Below are 18,991 nucleotides of genomic sequence, written 5' to 3'. Positions count from 1 at the left end.
AACTTGTTTTCACAATTCAAAGTCTCATCAAGGCCAGGTCTTCTGATACATAAACTTAAAGCCATCTCCGTGTAAAATATACATTGGTATTTAAACAAAACCCAAAATCGATTATTTGGATTATTCTCACATGTCTACATAGGTGGAACTACCTCTCAAATCTTGATATGGTACTTAGTGGTAATATATCTTTAACTATAGTTGCAGAGGTCTGGCACTTGGCGGCAGGTACAGCTGCAATGTTATCTTTCAAATAATATCACTACTACTGTTTTGTAATTGAAACGAACACTCCATGCCCAGAACAAGAAACAGATTCATTCAGTTGTTCTCCACCCACCCAGACACTTAGCATATGTGTCACTCAAGCTGTAGCATAAATTTGTCTTCTTCCTGGGGAGTAAGACAGTAGGGAAACCTTAACATGTACCCATATCAGTGATAGAAAATATTCATTTCACAGATCTGGGAACTGAGACTCAGTGTTTGCATACATCAGAGTTCAGAAAAATCACTTGAGAAACCATTGGATTATGTGCAAGCAGTTACTGCAATTCAGTCAAACAAATGGTTAGAAATCAAATAAATGCTGGGCAAGCACAGAAAAGTTTTCAAAGTAGCTATCTGGAGGATAGATCTCAACTATTCTGAGCAGAAAACCACCTCAGATCAACAGGATGTTCTTGCATTTCACCTACGTTTTTGATCAAATAGAAATATTCTTGTTTAATCAAGCAAGTTGAATCAAGAATTCTGGAAGAAGCAATACACATTTCTTCCAAACTATAGAAGAGTGGCACCCTTCTAAGAATTGTCTCAGGCCTTTACTCTGAAGATTGGGTTGTGTCATAAAGAACATCTGGTCACAGTACTAATATCTCTTGGGACTTGAGGAAAGTGATTTTTATGACAGATACAGTTTATCTGACCATAATTTTCACTCACAAAATAAGAGAAACTGGTATTGTTTGATCTATTTTTGCATTTTTGTTATACTCTTCTCCAACAGTAGATGTTAGCGCCATTGAAGACAAGGAGAGTGTTGAGGGCAAGGAAGGTGGGGGGTTGAGGGAACAATAAGACAATACAAGAAAGTGAAAATTAAGATTGGATTCTTCAGTCATCTCCTACCAGGACATATACCTCAGAAAATCTCATAACCAGAGATGTTAAACTACCCTAGCATCATAAATCAGCATCGCGAATGTGTTCCCACTGAAAAGAAAGTATGTATGTACATAGAACCATAATACACTGTATATGAGGCATGACAAATGTATGTGCGCATGTGCAGAATTGTCTGCTATACATATTCTCTCGGTGTACATGAATGATGGTTGTGTCTTGGTAGTAGAAATTCAGGTGATTTTTAAAACGTTCTTCTCCTACTATATATGTTGTTTATAATTTTAGACAATGCATACATACATTATTTTATCACACAAAGCATCACGTCTATTTTGCAAATGAAATTCTCATTTGTGTCAAGCTCAATAATTACACGTTAAGAACTAAAATACGATCTACATCTAATGAAGTAAAGAGTTCAGCAGACAGAATGAGAAGTTTTGTGGTGGGACAGTGGTAGGAGGGAACAATACTTTCTCAGCACAAGTCTAAAGTGGTTGATTATATCTGTGGTGCTTGCCTGGAGCACATTATGGCAACATAATTAAAAATTAAAAATTTAATCAATCTTAAACATGTACATCAGTTCACAAGTTGACTTTGGTTTCCCGTAATTGACAGATCCAACTGGCCAAATATTTTAGAGTTCAATAATAATAAACAGCACTATAGTAAGTACTGCTATGTATCTGACATTTTTATCAGATGCTCTCTGTAGCCCTTTAAGGTGGGTACTACTCGGCTTCCTACTACATAGATGACAGAGAAATCACATTGAACTGAAAAGCAGGGTCCCCATGGAAGCTAATGAGCCGAAAAGAGCAGAGGCAGGACTCATATTCAGGCAGTCTGACACTGGAATCTCCACTCTTAGGCACAGTACTTTACTACTGAATTCTGCTTCTGATTTTCAAAACCCTTGAGAGCAACAATACAGAAGAATATTTTCTTTTGTGTAAAAATAAGTCCATTATGAGTCTATTGTAATAAGTACCTAAATCCATATAATAAATAAATCACAAAAGTATATTGTTTCTGGAAAGGCAAAGCCAGGCCATATCAGGCAATTAAATCAGAGTCTATGGTATTCAACTGTGCCGACAGTGGAAAGTCTGTATACTCTAATATGAATGACTGAGAAAAAATTAACTATCATATCTTAGAATATGAGGGATTTGACATGTATTATATTGGTCAGCATTTGCTGTATAACAAACCACCCCAAAACTCAGAAGGATGTCCAATAATGTTTTTTTTTGTTCATTTGTCTCTCATGCTTATGAGTTTTTAAGACAATCACAGACCAGCTGATTGAGGTCAGACTCAGTTGAGCAGTTGGTTTATTTATTTACTTGTTTGTTTGTTTGTTTGTTTGTTTATTGAGACAAGGTGTCACTATGCAGCTGAGACTGACCTGGAACTCACTATGTAGCCCAGGCTGGTCTTGAACTCACAGCGATCCTCCTGCCTCAGCCTCCCGAGTGCTGGGATTACAGGCGTGCGCCACCATGCCTGGCGGGCAGTTGGTTTAAACTGTAGAACAGGCTGTACTACAATCTGAGGCTCAGGCTGAAGAAGTAGCAGCCACCAAAGGAAAACTGTCTTCCTATGACCCTGGCAGAAGCTCAAGAAGCAAGTTCAACTGCATGAACTTTCCCCAAAGCTTTGTTCATGCCATCTTTGCTAATATGCCACTGACCAAAGCCAGTCACCTGGTCCAGTCCAACAGCGGTGGGGTAGGGAAATTTATCCTGCCTCCAGTGGGAAGGGAGGGGAGTACATATTTTTAAATTAATTCAACGCCCCTGAAGACTAAATTGTATGTACTAGAAATTAAACACCACTTTCTGCGTTAAAAATAACTAAAAAATTCATCACATGTTTTACACATCACATGTTTTACATATACAGTACAAATTTCAGTCTTTTAGCATTTGCATTTGTATGTTAAGAATTAGGTCATTTCTATGGTTACAGAGGATGAATCCATATTTTCTCTGAGTCAAATAGTATGATAGCTTTGACAGTTGAAAACTTAGTTGGAGGAGACATTTGTGTTCCTCTGATGTTCTGACTCTACCCAGGTATTGGGAAAACTCAGACAGCCCTCGCAGCCTGGACATTTATGAAAGTGAACATCAGTCACCGGGTATGGTGTAGAAGGTGGTCTGAGGACACCAAACGGTGGGGCTGGATCCTTACCTGGTGTTACTGAGCGGACGACCACTGGCTTTTCACTCCCGGCCACAAAGCCGAATCCCAGCACAGGGTCCCTCCGCATCTCCACCTTCCGGGGAGCTGGAGGGATGATTTGGCAGCTCTCTAACCGAGGGTCGTCAAATGGGATTGCCTGTGTCATGTGACTGTGAGGAAAGCAAATAAACACAAGAGAAACAAGGCATCAGTGTATTAGGCATTGACTTGTCAATCACATGCTCTGCAATTCTTTTTTTTATTCAAATAAATATCCTTTATTAAAGAACAAAAGGGCATGCTCTGTAATTCTGACACCTAGTCTCTCTCTGGCACAGAGTGAGAAGGATCTAGCTCCTTTTCAAGGCTTCCTGCTTTAGGCCTTTGCACTGGCTGTTCCCCTGACCTGGAATGCTTGTCTTGCAGATTTCTGTACAGCTCACCTCTTCCTTTCCCAAGCCCTTGCTCATGTATCATCCTGATTCCTTATGTCTTCAATCCACTTTTTCCTCTCTTCTATATACTTATCCACAGTACTAATCACCTGCTAATGTGACACAGAACATACTTTTATCATTTCGCTCCTACATTAGAACATCTACTCTATAAAACTTAATTTTATTCATGGATTTGTCTCAGACACTGTGACCATTAATGCTGAGACACCGATCTCACTGGGATAAGAAACACCTAGCAAATTAGTAAGACATGGCTGCTGTGTACGTCTGGGTAGGTACTGTGAATGTCTGGAGGCTTCACCTTGGGTACTACACAAGGTTTGTCACTGAGTCCTCTCTGGTACTGTTCTGCCCTGCTTCCCAGGGCAAAAAAAAAAAGCTGTGCTCCACTACTGTGTTGTTTCTGCCTTAGAGCCTGCTGGCTATGAGATGAATATGATGCAATCACGAGCTAAATTTAAACCTCTTCTCCTGTAAGTTGTGGGTATTGGGTACTCTGTCTCCGCAACAAGAAAGCTGAGTGATACAGGTACCTAGAACGGTATCTGACACATAGGAGATTCTCAGTTAGTAACTAAATTAAATAGAGGCAAACAATTCTGGAAAACAACTGTCATTACTGACACACTGAGAAACAGCCTCAGAGGGACATGGGCATTTGGTAGCTAATATCTATGGCTTCTTCCCTCAGAGAAATTGAGGTAATATGGATCATTTTGGTGGTGACATGTTATCCTGGTGCTAAATACGTCTACCTTTCCAAAGAAGTTGAGAATTTGGCTTCGAGCATTTACTTTATGGAAAGATTTTTGAAAGCTTTAAATGAATTTTTCATTAATACCCTAACTTCTGAAGTCTGATCAATAATCCAAGCTTGATATTTGTATAGCATTCAAAAATTTTCACTTTTTTTAGGGGGCGGTTTGTGAGACAGGGTCCCACTATGTAGTCCAGGCTGGACTCCATGAGCCTCCTGTCTCAGCCTCCTGAGTGCTGGATCAAAATGCTTTTAATTCATAAAACACCACTGATAACAAGGGAGCAGAGCAAATATTATTATTTTTATGCTTCCAATAAGAAAATTGAGATAAAAATCGTGGCTCATTGTGACTCAGGAGCCATGGCTGATACACCAAAGAGCCAGGTCAAAGACCAAGTTCCATGATTCTGATAAAGTCCGCATTCATGCATATTATCCAAAGCAGCCTCCTTTTGGGGAAAAGAGTTATTAGTTTGAACACTAGCTATCTCCTTAAAGTAATGTAAGCTAAAATTATTTCAATGACAGGGGCTTAATTCAATTTTTTTCTTTATAAACTTCTTCAATAAGTAAAAGAATTTCATTTTCAAATACCTTGTATGATGCTACTCTGTAGGCCATCTGGACAATATATTGTTCAAATTTAATAAAGAAAGACAGGGAAGAAGGAATCCTGTTGTCTCTTTGTATAATTAATAAAAGTTAAGTAAGATAAATGTAGACCCTCTAGGATCTGTCCTTTAGATATCTATCTATCTATCTATCATCTATATCACTGCTTAGGAAAATAAAAGTTTAAAATCCCTTTTAAAGGGAAAGGAAACGTCTTCAGTTTAGCTCCTTGTGATCTGGAATGCTAGGGAAGAGAAAGTGATCATTTGTGTGCCACGTGTTAACACTCATCTGTTACCTTTTTTATCTTTAAAAAACTTTCTATGGTAGAAGCTATTTGACTCCATATAGTCCCTCTTTGCAAATTCTGTGACAGGAAAATAACTGGGCTGAGGTCATACTTTTCTCAGGTATAATCCAGGGATGACTCACACCAGGGCTATGCATTTTAAGTGTCTATTGAAGGCCACTTACATAATTTGCAAGAAGATTACAAATCAAAAACACTGATCCCTTATTTAGGCATGATAAAGAACATAACCAGACAGAAGAACATTAAACCCAACCCAGAGCCCCATCACATGTCACATACCCATGAAGCTTGCTCTGGTATGGTGCTACTCCCAGTATCCTACCATGATTCTAGAAAATCCAGGCTCAGAGTGGAGTGGTAATGTGATAGGGTCAAAGGGGAATGGCTGTTTTATGTGAAATTTTAGGTATCTGTCTGGACCCAGAGATGCATGAATCTTATGGTAGAGACATGCTTGGGACACATGAGAGGCAGGCAGAAGATTACACAGAGAGGCCTGACAGCCAGAGAGCAGAATTAAAGAATCTGAGTAAAGCAGCAAAACTACTGCCAAGTAAGCCCTGGTGTCCAGGGCTGAAGCCTCAGGATGGCAGAGGGACTGAAAACAGGGAAGAGATAGGTAAGCTGCTGGGGGCCAAATCATAAAAAGAACTTCTGATTCTTCCACAGGGCTCCCACTGGTCAGGAACTTGACCTCCTGCCACCTCTCCTGAGGCAGAATGGGATCACCTAAGTATGGTGGACACTGTTGCATTCTCTTATCTTTTGAGCCAGGAAGGACCATCTCAGAATATGCCATTCTTGTGCTACATCTAGAAAAGATCCTCCATTTTCTTTGGTGGAAGAAAGGGAGAAAGAGAGAGGGGAACAAAGGGAAAGGTGAAGAGCCACATTTTGGGAGCCTGAGTTTTTGCCATATTCTATAGCATCACATAGAGAAAAAGGCCAAGTTTGTTGCACCTAAGTGACTTGCTAATAGTCGTGTATTGCAGAACCGAGGCTGGCATAACTCTCGCTGGGGAAGAGTTTTCCTCTCTCTGCTGTCAGTTCTGTAAATGCTTGCAGGCAAGATTTCTAAACTTTGCTACATATTAGGATCACCTGGGGAGCATTAAAAAAATCATAATGCCCAAGTTTTATCCCATATCAGTAACATCAGAATACCTGGAGGTAGAAATCAGGATCAATTTTTAAAAGGTCTCCAGGTGATTTCAAAGTGCAGTAAAGTTTGAGAACCATTCACCTGCCCAAGAAAGAGTAGGTTACAGTGCTTCTTCTAGATAACAATAAAAGAAGACATGAATGATTTCTCTGATTAGCTGCTGAAACATCCACTGCCAATGTAGAGTATTTAAAACATTTGTACTTTGATTGGCCTCTTCCTACTCATGATAAAGTAATAGTAGCTAATGTTTCAATGCATCATTCATTCAATAACTATTACATTATTCTAATGCAATAATGTGACTTGACATTTATTAAATATTAATTCAATGTTAAGCATTGTTTGTTCTAAATGCTTTCCATATGTTAATTCACTTGGTTCTCCAAAGCAACTCCATAATGCATTCCTTTATTCATTTAGTTAACTTATTACACATCCACTGGATTTTCTGTTATGGGAATACAAGAGGGAAAAAAAACCTGACCAAAAATGAAACATCTACTCTAGTGTTGAAAGACAGAGAATAAAGTAATCAATAGTAAAATATATAGTACACGGGGTGATTATAAATAGTGAGGAGACAGTTAATGCAGGCAGAGAAGGAAGCTAAAGACTTTCAGAGTGAGGGGGTTGCACTGTTCTGTCAGGGGCTGGAGGGGCACTTGCCCCAGAGACCATGGAGTGCACAGGGCCTGAGGCACACATGCGTGCTTGGTGAGGGCATACAGGAGGTCATTGTGGGTAGTTAGGGTTTGGAGGCAGAGAGGGAAGGAGTAACGAAGTAATGCTGGTGGGAGCAGATCACAAAGGCTTTGGCCAGGACTTGACTTTTCTCTTCTCTCTATGCATGCGTGTTTGTGGTACATCCTGAGAACATGCACTGTACGGAGTTGGTGCTTGTATATGACATATCTTAATTGTTTCACTTCACCTTCTCCTTCCCCCTTCTAACATCTCTTGGTCCCGTTCCCATTTGCAAAATATCTATATCCCTGTTTCCTTGTCTTTTCTTTTTAAATTTATTTATAATTTGGGTTTCTCATCTAATAGAAACCATATGATACTTAAGCATGTGTGTCTAGTTTATTTCCTTTAACATTATGGATTCAAGGTGCATCCATTTTTCCTACAAATGATTCAAATTTGTCCTTCTTTATAGCACAGTAAACACGGCCTTTCTCTGACTGAAATAGAAAGCCACCAGAAGGTTCTGAATGAGGAAATTACTCAGCTGCTTCCTGAAAGAGTAGGGGACACCGGTAGAAGCAGGGAGGGCATTTTGAGCTAAATTGCATCACTGGTGATGAAAGGTCATGATGGCTTGGACCAAGGTGAGAGGGACATGAGTGGCAGAAATGGTTAGGCTTTTAATAGGTTGGAGGCTGTTCTGACAGAGCAGGGGCAGGACTATTACTCTGGAATCTTCTTCCATCACACATTTCCTCTCAGTAAGGATGGGCCTATGAGGATGTGCCTAATGTACCCAGACAAAGGGGATATTTTCTCTGCTAAGAGGCGTTGTTTCCTGGTTTGTTCAAGAAAAAAATGACCACATACAAGGTGACCATGAGAACTGATGTGGGTGTTTATTTGGAGTGACACTTTGGAACCAAACCACCTGCATTCCAGTCTTAACCCCACCATTCCTGAGACCTACGGCCCACACAAATCACTTCATTAGTCTGTGCCTCAATTTCCCCATCTGGGAAATGATGTAATGACTGTAACAATCTCATATGATACTCGTAAAAATAAATTATTGAATAGATGCGATAAACTCAGCAAATGGCACATAGTAAGGACTCAAAAAATAATTTGCTGTTATTTTCATCTTTGCAAGCCAATGAATAGGAAGGAATCAATTTCAGACATTGTGAACAAACTCATTCAATCTTAAGATATGAAAACAAATTCAGCATTTCAAATACATACGGCCCAATTCTCTTGGTGAAACGCTTCACAAATCCTAGGTAAGCTCTGAGGCCTTCAATTCAAAAAATCCTATCAAATGCAATGACACAATAAATACAAACATGATTTGATATACACAAGGGTATACTGTGCCAGAACAAAAGAATCAAAGGAGCCAGAATAAAAGCCAGTGACTGAATTACTGTTCATAAGTTTCCCTTGGCTGTTTCTCAACTGCTAAGTGACCACTGAGCACAGGGCTGCAGAGTTAGCCTGAGTCATGGGGGGAATGAGAGGCACTAATGATGTCCTATACTGAGAGCTGAAGCAGGCCTAAGTCCTTTCATCTCAGATGCCACCATCCTCTGTCAGCGGAGCCAGGCACTGGGCTGTATCACTTCATCCTTGTTCCGTACCCCAATCAGGCGAGGAACACAAGCGAATGTGTGTAGTCCTGCTTCTTCTAGCATTTTCGTGTTTAACAACTTTTTGAGTCTGTCTTGCTTGCACATTGAAGATAACTTTCCAATGGCTTTACCATGTTTTTGCTCAACAAGTTGTTAATTATCTAAAAAAACATTAACCTCTATCTCTTTTTCCAGTACAAATGGGTCCATATTGAAGTGTTCACTCACCAAACATGATTTTGCTCTTTGTACTAAGGCAAGTATTTCTGGGCCTTATTTCTTGCTGGAATCCTTCATAATAAGCTGAAAAACAACATCTTTTTAGCTGCTGAATACGCCTCAGTGAATGCTGATGCTGCTAACACTTCCATGCCCTGCCCCTAACCTTCTCCAACAAGCACACATATAGACACCAAGAACCTATGAACTGAAAATTCAGAAGAGGTTAACTGAGGTGGAAAATGTGTCTATCAAGATTAACTCAATAATCTTCCTGTGTCGCACAGAGTTGATTTCCAAAGGAATGATGTTTCACTCCTCCTAACAAAAGGAAAGAATTTTCCATGAACTCTTGGAGCCCTTCTTCCTCAGCAGAAATAAAAGGTTGATACATCCAAAGTAAAACAAAGAACTCCTTTAAGTATAAGAAAGCACACTGTAAGAAAAACAAAAGTGGTTCCTGTTTCAGAACCACCCATCAGAGCCAAGTTCCTTTTTGGAATATGCGCTGAGTGGGAAGATTCTAGAAGGAAAGCCCAAAATTAGAAGCTTCGGCCTTTGGTTTGAAGGTGCAGGAGTCTGAGAAAATGATGGTAGGTGAGCTACTTGGGTGTTTAAGAATGGAACAAAAAGGAGTATGAATAGAAATATGTGCCTGAGTTCTGCCTGAGAAGGTCACTGTCAGTGCTGCCTCTCAAGGACGTCCAGAGATGATTACATGACGGAATAAAGAATCAATATATTTATTCTAGCTGGGTGTGCTGGTGCATACTTGTAATTTTACCACTCAGGGAGGTTGAGGCAGGAGGGTCACAAGTTGAAGCCCAGCCTGGGCTATTTAGCAACTCAATGAGACCCTGTCTCAAAATTTACAAATAAATAAATAAAAAGGGATAGCTCAGTGCAAAGACCCTGGGTTCATTTCCCAGTACTGAAATACACACACACAGTGATGGAAAAATCTTGTAAATTTTTAAATTAAAAAAAAAAGTTTATTAAAGTAAAAGACACATTGCCATTAATCTCCCACAAAACACTCCATCTTGCTTTAAGCACACTTACTCCATCACTCTTGCCACTTTCTGAAGCAGTTCTGGAAGGTCCTCTTTCGTGAGGGTCATTATGAGGTGTGATAACAAATACAAGTGAATGATGTAGCTGGGCGCCAGCCAACAGAAAGGCAGGCTTGTGAAGACAGGCGAGTGTGTCCTCATGCACCTAACTCAGCAGATCTGCACCTTGTGACTTCTAGATCTTCGCCAAAGTCAAAATGACCACAAAAGGTAAACACTGGGAATCAGTTCAGAACTTTGAGGTAGCCACAGCAATGTGACTAAAGTCACTCACAGGAAGTGGTAAGAGTGATGGCATGAGTGTGTTCAAAGTGAAGGGGAGTGTTCTGAAGGGGATTAATTACTGTAATATATGTTTCAAATTTAAATACACACGGTATTTTGTGATCATAACTTACATTTATTCTCTTCTGGTTTAATAGACTGACTTAGTATTGCCTTGCTCCAGGATGTAATTTTCCACCAGGTGCCTCCTTCCTTTCCACTGCCTCCCTACTGCACACAGTGCGTATTTCTCTGAAAACTGCCCAAAGAATATCACAAGGCGGAGCCCAGATGTGACGAGTGAGAAACACTGTGTGTTTGGACAGGTGCTTTTGCTACTCTGTCACTACCATGGTACAGGCTCAAGGTAGCTGCTGCCCCTTCAGCCTTGTCTCTAAATGGACACATATGGGACAGACCAGACACCAAACCTGCATGAGAATCTTTTCCATATTAAAATAATTCTTCCTAACCCTTAACTAGAGAATTAGATTTCCTTAGACCTCAAATTATATTATCATTCAGCCTTATGTAACTTTTCTGTTTTGGGCTGTGAATCCCCCCTTACTGTAGCTCCTTGCCTTCAGCTTCACCCCTCCCCAGAGACAAATTCTTATGGACTTCCGTTGGGTTCAAAGAAAGAAAGATGCTGGCAAGGGAAAATGTGGGTGGCAAGAGAGATCTGGGTATTTATTCCTATTTTCCTCTCCTTCCTCCACACTACAGCTTTTCTATGCCTTGTGAGACCTAGTGCTACTAAGATCTCAGCTGCTTCCAGTCCTTGGTACCTCAAGGACTTGCTGGTTTCTTTATCTATTTCCACATCTGTTCATTTTCTGTTGGGACCTGGAACCACTCACTGTGCCTCTCTCTTCCATAGAGTATCTCAATAGATTTCAGGAAACAAACTCTGTACTGAGGACTTGCCTTGGCCTGACACAGGTCAATCTAGCCCAAAGGCATTGGATGTATGGGAGACCAGGGAAAACTTCACAGATGAAGTGTCCTTAAGATGAGTCTGAAGAAACTGATATTGTGAAATAGGAAGAAAAGATCTAAAGGAGTAGGGGAAGTGGGAGGGGCAGGGGAAAGGAAAGAAGGGAAAAGAAAAAATATAAGAAATGGAAAAACATGGAAACGAAGTCTTTGTAAACAGGGAAGGGTGGAGAGGGTGAAGAGAGGGCAGGGGGATGGGGAAAAATCAGAACCAAGATACATCATGTAAAGGTACAAGGTCCCAATGAGGGATGTGACATACTGTATACCTAAACTGTACCAATAAATAATGGGGAAAAAGATGAGTCTGGAGAAGTGAGGTCATAACTGCCATCTGGATAAGGAAGAGACAGTCTCCTGATTCTAGGGAATAGCAAAGGCAGTCCTAGAGTCATATTAGTAACATGTGTTTAGGCAACTCATAAATGTCTTGTGTTGGGTATTGGAGGGGGAAGGATTAGAATAAAATAGTAGTAAAGAGAAATGAGGTTACAGGGGAAAACTTGGAGCTATATTAGAATGCTGTCTAATATCAACCTTCTACCCTTTACCTAAGGAGGAATACATCCTTTCTAGAAATCTTAGAGACTAAAACTATTACTTAGGATTCAATATACAACGAATGAAAAAATGAAAATCCCAAAATTCTCTCCCCTAACTGCAGAAGACAAACGCAAAATATCTTAGAAAGTAAGGTTAATAGAGTTCTTAAATATTAAATAGAATGCACATGTTATTAATTGTATTTAAGAATCAGAGTACTGTTCCTTTTTGATGATTACAGTTCAAAGGACATTGGGTTTATATAGAATAGAACCCAGACTGATACATTTTTCAAGTCATGCTTTCAGCTTTAGAAAATGAGATGCAGTAAATCAAGGATCTGTTAGGGCTTGTATAAATTAATGTCCAAAATAGGTTCCCTTAATTCATGATCAAATTTATTCTTCAAAGATTCAGTTCTATTTGCCAATACCACTACTGAAAACCATTTCCACAATTAGTCTTTTATCAACAGCCAGTTCATCTACCCAGAGAGATTTTTGTCATCATTAAAGAGGATGAATTTAGAGCCTGCAAAATGCTTATTGACTGTGACTTGTGAATCTAATTGTAGAATCTAAAAGGGCAAGATGTTTGTCAGTTTCCCTAAAGCTGCAAAATCCCTACAGCTAGGCTGGTAATCAATTACGGTAATTGAGTTCAGTTCAGTGTGTTTAAGAGATGACTTTTATGTTAATGGCACTCTAATCTGAGAAGGCAATAATAATCGAGTCACATCTTTCGGTTGATTGAGATCCTGAGCAGTGCTGGTAACTCTCAACCTCACTTCATGCAACTAACCCCAGATATGTATTACTCGCAAGTGCTGGGGCTCAGAAGATAACTCAAAGTATGGCACTTTGGAACATTTACTTTGAGCTGAAGAACCCCGGAACAGCCTTAGAAGCAAAGTCTCTTTCTGACCTTCGCCTACCCTTCCTTTCCTGCTCCCTCCTCCCCCACTCACTGTAGGCCATAGAAACTAGAATTCCTCTTCCCTAAGGTGGGTCACATAAACTAGAAACCATCTTCCCCAAAGTCAGCCATTATCCTAAAAATATCACTCTGAACTTTCTGCCACCTTTCTGTGTAAGAGCTAGTCATAACATATTCTCTGACCTACCATGTCTAGTAGAAGACTATAAGACCTTCCTTTCACAGAGGGTACTACCCTATACTTGGGAGGAAAAAATGCTATACAGAGAGGCCAAGAAGAATCCAAACAGACAGGCCTTGCTGGGTTTATCACTTAGTTTATTCCCACTAGTTCATGCATTTCTGTTCAATCGCATTTCTACATTGCTGTTCATTCACTGAAGCTAAGCAGTAAATACATACATACATACATAGAAAAAATTATTCTCCCTAGGTCTGTGGGTCTTCATTTTTAAAGGCTCCCGTGTCATGTAAAACGTTGGTTAAATAAATTTCTTAGGGTTTTCTCTTGTTAACTTGTCTTTTGCTATACATAAATGTCCATGTGACCCTTTCTGATACAGAGGAAATGGATCACCCCATTCCTTCCCTGTCCAAGGAACATTCAAGCATAGAGGGAGATTCATTGGTGACTAGAAATTTAAAAAAAAAAACAATAATACAGACAATGCTAAATGCCCAGAATTACGTCTTCTGTATTGTAACAGTTAGCATAAATACTGAGGTATTTATGTAAGTTAGTCTGTATTGAGTACAGGGAAAGCTTTGGTGCACTTCATATATTAATGATCATTCATTATTAAAATCTGTTCCTAGAGAATAAACTAGTATATATCTCTTCTTAGCCTTTTGGCTAAGACTAAGTGGAGAACAAAGTGGTACAAATGTTAGAAAACTATTCAGCAGTAAGCTCAAGCTTGTATTCTTGACCCTGTCTTGTGAGATATTGGGCAGGACCCAGGAGTAGGGAACTTTGCATAATATGTCAGAGGTCCTTCCATGACACTTGTTGTGTATTCCTGTGATTTCAACAGTGTAGTCCTAGGACTGAGGATATGGGCTCAGTGATAGACTACATGTTAGCATGTGTGAGGCCCTGGGTTCCATCTCCAACACACACACACACACACACACACACACACACACACACACACACACATGGAGTACACTCTAGCTAGAAGTTAGAGGTGTTCAAGCAAAGCTGGGAGGAAACCAGAGAATTTAGTTGTTTAGATCCTATTGAAGCAGGGAAGTCCTTCTACCTATTTCACCACGGAGAAGAAAACCACGGTTAAGAGTAGAATTGTCAGTGTCTTCCAAAGTTATGAGTTTCCCACCATCCATCTCTTTTTCAGAATAAAAATATTAGAATCATTAAAGAGAGCACAAAATATTTTATTGATTTCCATAATACTTACTTTGGTGCTATTTGATTAAAGTGTTTCATTTTATAGTCCCAATTGAGCTGATAACCTAAATCATACTTAAATTATTCACATTACTTAATCTAGAGTATCCAGAAATCTGTGTTCTTCATAGGTATTCTTGTGGTTATTGTGCAAGGTTGAAGACTACATTTTTTAAAGCGCTGGATCAGTGGAAGACATCCAGGGAAATAGCTCAAGAGATGAAAGAGATTTCCAGTGCCCACATCCTGTAATTTGTAGCTACTCTTCCATTCAGCTGGCTGGAGTGCTGTCCTGTTTCTTTTTAATCACCTGGTGACTCTTTTGAGAATCTCAGTTGCCAGATAAATAAATACTTATGGGAGGCAATTGCAAATTTTTATGATAAACAATCTGATCAATTAATATTTGCATTGTATTAGTATGAGTCAAAACTGTTGCCAAGGACTGGAAAGCATGTACATTACAGGCACACGTTTCAAAATTCTTATGTTGCTCTATTCAGAATTGATGCACCATTATCTTACAGCCAAAGGAAACAGTTCTTGTTTGTTTTATTTTATTTCTTCTGTGGCTTCTCCAACACAGACCAAAGCTGAAACTCAGGAATGTGCCTACTTGCCTACTTGAATATCTTGGAGTCCAAACCAAGATTCTTTTATGGACCTTTAACTATAGCAATTTACTTTCACCTCTTGACTTACTAAGAGAACTTTAAGGAAATTTTTACTGCATTTTATAACATTAGATTCATTTGGATAAGCTCAGAATAGCTCAGACTTTCAGAGGCCATGAATGCTTAATAGCATATTGAAAATTTAAAGTGCTCAATTATTTTTCAGAATAATTAACATGTGTCACCAGTATCCATTTTACTAGATGCAGATTTCTTATGATCATAATTGATGTTTAACAAAATATGGAACATAGGCATTTTCAGTGACATGTATTTAGCAATTTTATGGATGTCTAATTAACTTGTCACAATAGTATTCATTTAATTCAATTTAAGGGCTGGGAACTACTTTCAACCTTTATTAGTGTGACACTTAATTTCTGGGCCACACAAGCCATTGGGGGACCAAATCGAAGACCTTGGATAAAACTTGAAAATTGTAGCCCTATTTCTCTTCATTTTTATTTTTCAATGCTGGGGATGGAGCACAGGGACTGGCATGCACTAGAGAAGCACACAACCACGAAGCTATCCCTCAGTCCCCACCTCTTCCCTTTTAAAAAGGGCACTACAACTTTCTGCCGTTCTCTCTTCCTAACAAGTGCGTTTCACTGTCTCGAACAATTTACATTTATTGTGGCTAGGGATGTAGCTAAGTGGTAGAGCACATGCTTAGCATATGTAAGGCCCTGAGATCAATTCCCAGCACAATAACAATAATAAATTATTACATTTATTTATCTGTTGTTAAGTCAGATTTGTTTAATAAGGCCCTGAGCCAGCTGATGAAGAACCAGCACCTTAATAGCAGCAGCTTCTGCTAACATTCCCTAAGCGTGCCAAGAACTTCTCTCAGCTATGTATTGCTACATTAGTCTTCACAATGAACCTACTATGTGGATATTATCCTTAAAGTCACATACTGTTGAGGGCACAGAGGAAAACAGCGATAATGTAGCTGGACTTTACACAATAATAAGTGGCAGTGAAAGGAGCTGCCACTGAATCATTACATTATGGAATAAGACATTCTCTACAAGAAACTGATAAATAGTGCAATGGAATGGAAATGGTCTAGAAATAAAGAATAAGAGCAATGCAAAACTCAGGGAAAAATAAACTATTGTTTAAAATGGGGCTAAGCAGGGTAGGGGAAAATCTCAAGGGTAGAACACTTTTCTAGCATGAGTGAAGCCCTGGGTTCAATACCTAGCACCACACACATGCACACACACACACACACACACACACACACACACTAAAATGAGATTTAGGACAGTAAGAGCAGTAAGCTAGATCCTCATACAGATTACACAACATTTATTATGTGTAAAACACAAGCTATGAAGGCACTAGAAGAAAATATTAAGGAATACACTTAGAGTCTCGGAGGTAGGAAGGACATCTCTAAGCATAATGCGTAACTCAGAAGCTATGAAGGAAAAGATGAATAGGTTCAACTGTATAATTAAAATGACAAAAGCTCTTACACAAACAACATAAAAGGAGAATATCTTCAATGCAAAAAAACACAATAAAATGTACACAATAAAGAGCTTCTATAATTTCAAAAGGAAGTCCAATAAAAAGATGATAAAGTATGTGAAAAGCACACAGATGAAAATAATACAAATGGTCAATAAAGTTCTGGAAGACATTCTCCATAAATGCAAAGTAAAATATAACTTTTCCCCTAGAAGTAGAAGTAGAAGCTGGTGTAAACTGTTCCTAAAGGGCCATTGGAAATTTTTGAAATTTAAATGCACATATTACATGCCTCAGCAAACTAAATTCTCAGCCTAAATCCTACAGAGATATGTGCCTTAGGATGTGCACTGGAGTACCTTACTGGGAAAAATATATAGGAAAAAACATAAGAATGAGAAAATATTTTTAGAAATGAAACAATTTCATATTTGATTCAACAGACAGATTAAAGGATAATTGTTTTTAAATCTTCAAGAAAGTTGAGTAAAAAGGTAAAGCATTGGGAATATGAGAAAAAAGAATACAATTATAGATGATCAGTTCAGAAGATACAATATGCAATTGATAGGAACTTCTGAAATAGAAATAAAAAATAATGTAAACAGAATTACCCCCCCAAAAAATGTATCTGAAAACTCCTTGAGCAGAATGACCTGAGAACTCAGGCTGAGAGCTTTTAGCTCAACAACAAAACACCTTCACACCTGGATGTGTCACAATGACATGTTAATTCACCAAGATAAAGAAATTATCTTTAAAGCTATAAAGAAGGCTGGACAAAGAAATGAGAATGAGATCATTATCTGCATGCGGGATGTGAAGGCTCAAAGACAATGTAGTTTGCATAAAAAATTCAGTTGGAAAATCATTTCCAACCTAGGTTTCTATGTGAAATGAGATGGTAGAATAAAGGTATTTCTAGACTTACAAAGATTTAGAGAGTTTACTACCAGCACATCTTTTTAAAGCATGTTATCCAAGCATGTACTCCAACAAAATAAAAAAAGAGAATGCAATGAAATCATGAAAATAATGGATCTAACACAAGAAGAAAGGAAGCAATATCATAGGATGTTAGTTTTGCAAGAGAACTAGGGAGTTACCAATCCAGGACAGAGCTAGAAGAACTGAGGAGGGAGATGCCAGGGACAAAAAGGATTCTAAAGATTTGAATCTGTACTGAGGAGGACAAAGCACTTAAAACGGGCAAGGGGGAAGATGAATGGCAGTCAGAGATTGCTAGAAAAGCAAAAAGTCCTTTACATTAGTGGAAATACAGTTATAATTAACTATATAATGAGTAATAGTTTCTTATAGTGCTAAAAATAAAAACTGTCTAGGGAGGCTTAAACTTTAGAACCAACCCACAGGTGAGGCACAAACAACTTAGTAATGATTATAGGACAGTTGCAAATGTTTTCAACTTTTGTCTTACTAAAGACAGCTATGGAACACAGAAGTTGGGAAAAGAAAGGGTAAGGAGAAAAAAGAAGGTTGCATGTGTTATATTTTCATTTTACTAAGTGGAAATACTAAATAGGGATATGCTATTTACTGTAAAAGGGAAAAGAAATGTAAATATAATCTATCACCTAAAATCACAAAGGTAATTGGCATTTACAGAACTACACGGAGGGAAAAGGGGTGTTATCTTTTCCTTATCAATCTAAGAATCATAACCAACACTCCTACAACAAGAGAAAAACAGAAGATTTATTTAATCAAAGTCTAATATGACACAGGAGTCTTCAGAAGGGAAGACTGTAAGACTTTAAGATCCAGGGAGAACTGTCTTGTTTGTCTGTCTGTTTCTTTTTAAAAAATGTTTAATTTGTATTAGTACATGTTGGGAGTACATAATGATTACATTCATTGTGGGGAATCGGTAGAGGTATGTACCATATCTCAAGTATTTTTTCCCCTTCCACTCCATTGCCCTTTTTAAAAAATTGGCTAGCATCAGATTTATTTATTTTTTTATTTTATAACTCTTCACCAAGTTAACCATCATAAACATGGATTAATAGCCAGATCAACAGGCCAAAAACCATAAAGCAGGTAAGACAATTATACTAAGTCAAAGGATGTTTTTTTTTCTTTTTTGGTACTAGGAATTGAACTCCGGTCCTTGCACTTGGGAGGCAGGGCAGCAGTTCCCTGCCCTAAAAGGATAATTTTAGATACATTTGCCATGCTACATTTCAATAATTCTCTCTCTCTCTTTTCCTATCGTCTATCTTTTATTTTGCATTTTATTAATATACCATATTGGGCTTCACACGTAAGAGAAACCATGAGATATGCAAACTTGTATATCTCATTTGCTTTACTTAAAATTATGATCTCAAGGTGTACCCATTTTTCTACAAGTGACTCAAGTTTATACTTCTTTATGGCAGAGTAGTGCTTCATTGTGTTTTACATTTTCTTTATCCGTTCTTCC

General features: G+C 38.6%; 1 protein-coding gene across 4 annotated transcripts in view; it reads right to left on the bottom strand.

Annotated features, from left to right (window-relative positions):
- Frmpd4 (FERM and PDZ domain containing 4) overlaps window positions 1-18,991 on the bottom strand; it is an 862,356-nt gene that overhangs the window by 96,915 nt on the left and 746,450 nt on the right. For all 4 annotated transcript variants that reach the window (XM_010613974.2, XM_010613977.3, XM_010613976.2 and 1 more), the window contains one exon: window positions 3,331-3,491. In XM_010613974.2, coding sequence (XP_010612276.1) covers window positions 3,331-3,491 — 161 coding nt within the window. The remainder of the gene's footprint in view (window positions 1-3,330; window positions 3,492-18,991) is intronic.

The sequence above is a fragment of the Fukomys damarensis genome, unplaced genomic scaffold (genome assembly GCF_012274545.1).
Source record: "Fukomys damarensis isolate Sample0158 unplaced genomic scaffold, DMR_v1.0_HiC HiC_scaffold_39, whole genome shotgun sequence".
NCBI lineage: Eukaryota > Metazoa > Chordata > Mammalia > Rodentia > Bathyergidae > Fukomys > Fukomys damarensis.
This window is presented reverse-complemented; position numbering and strand designations above follow the sequence as displayed.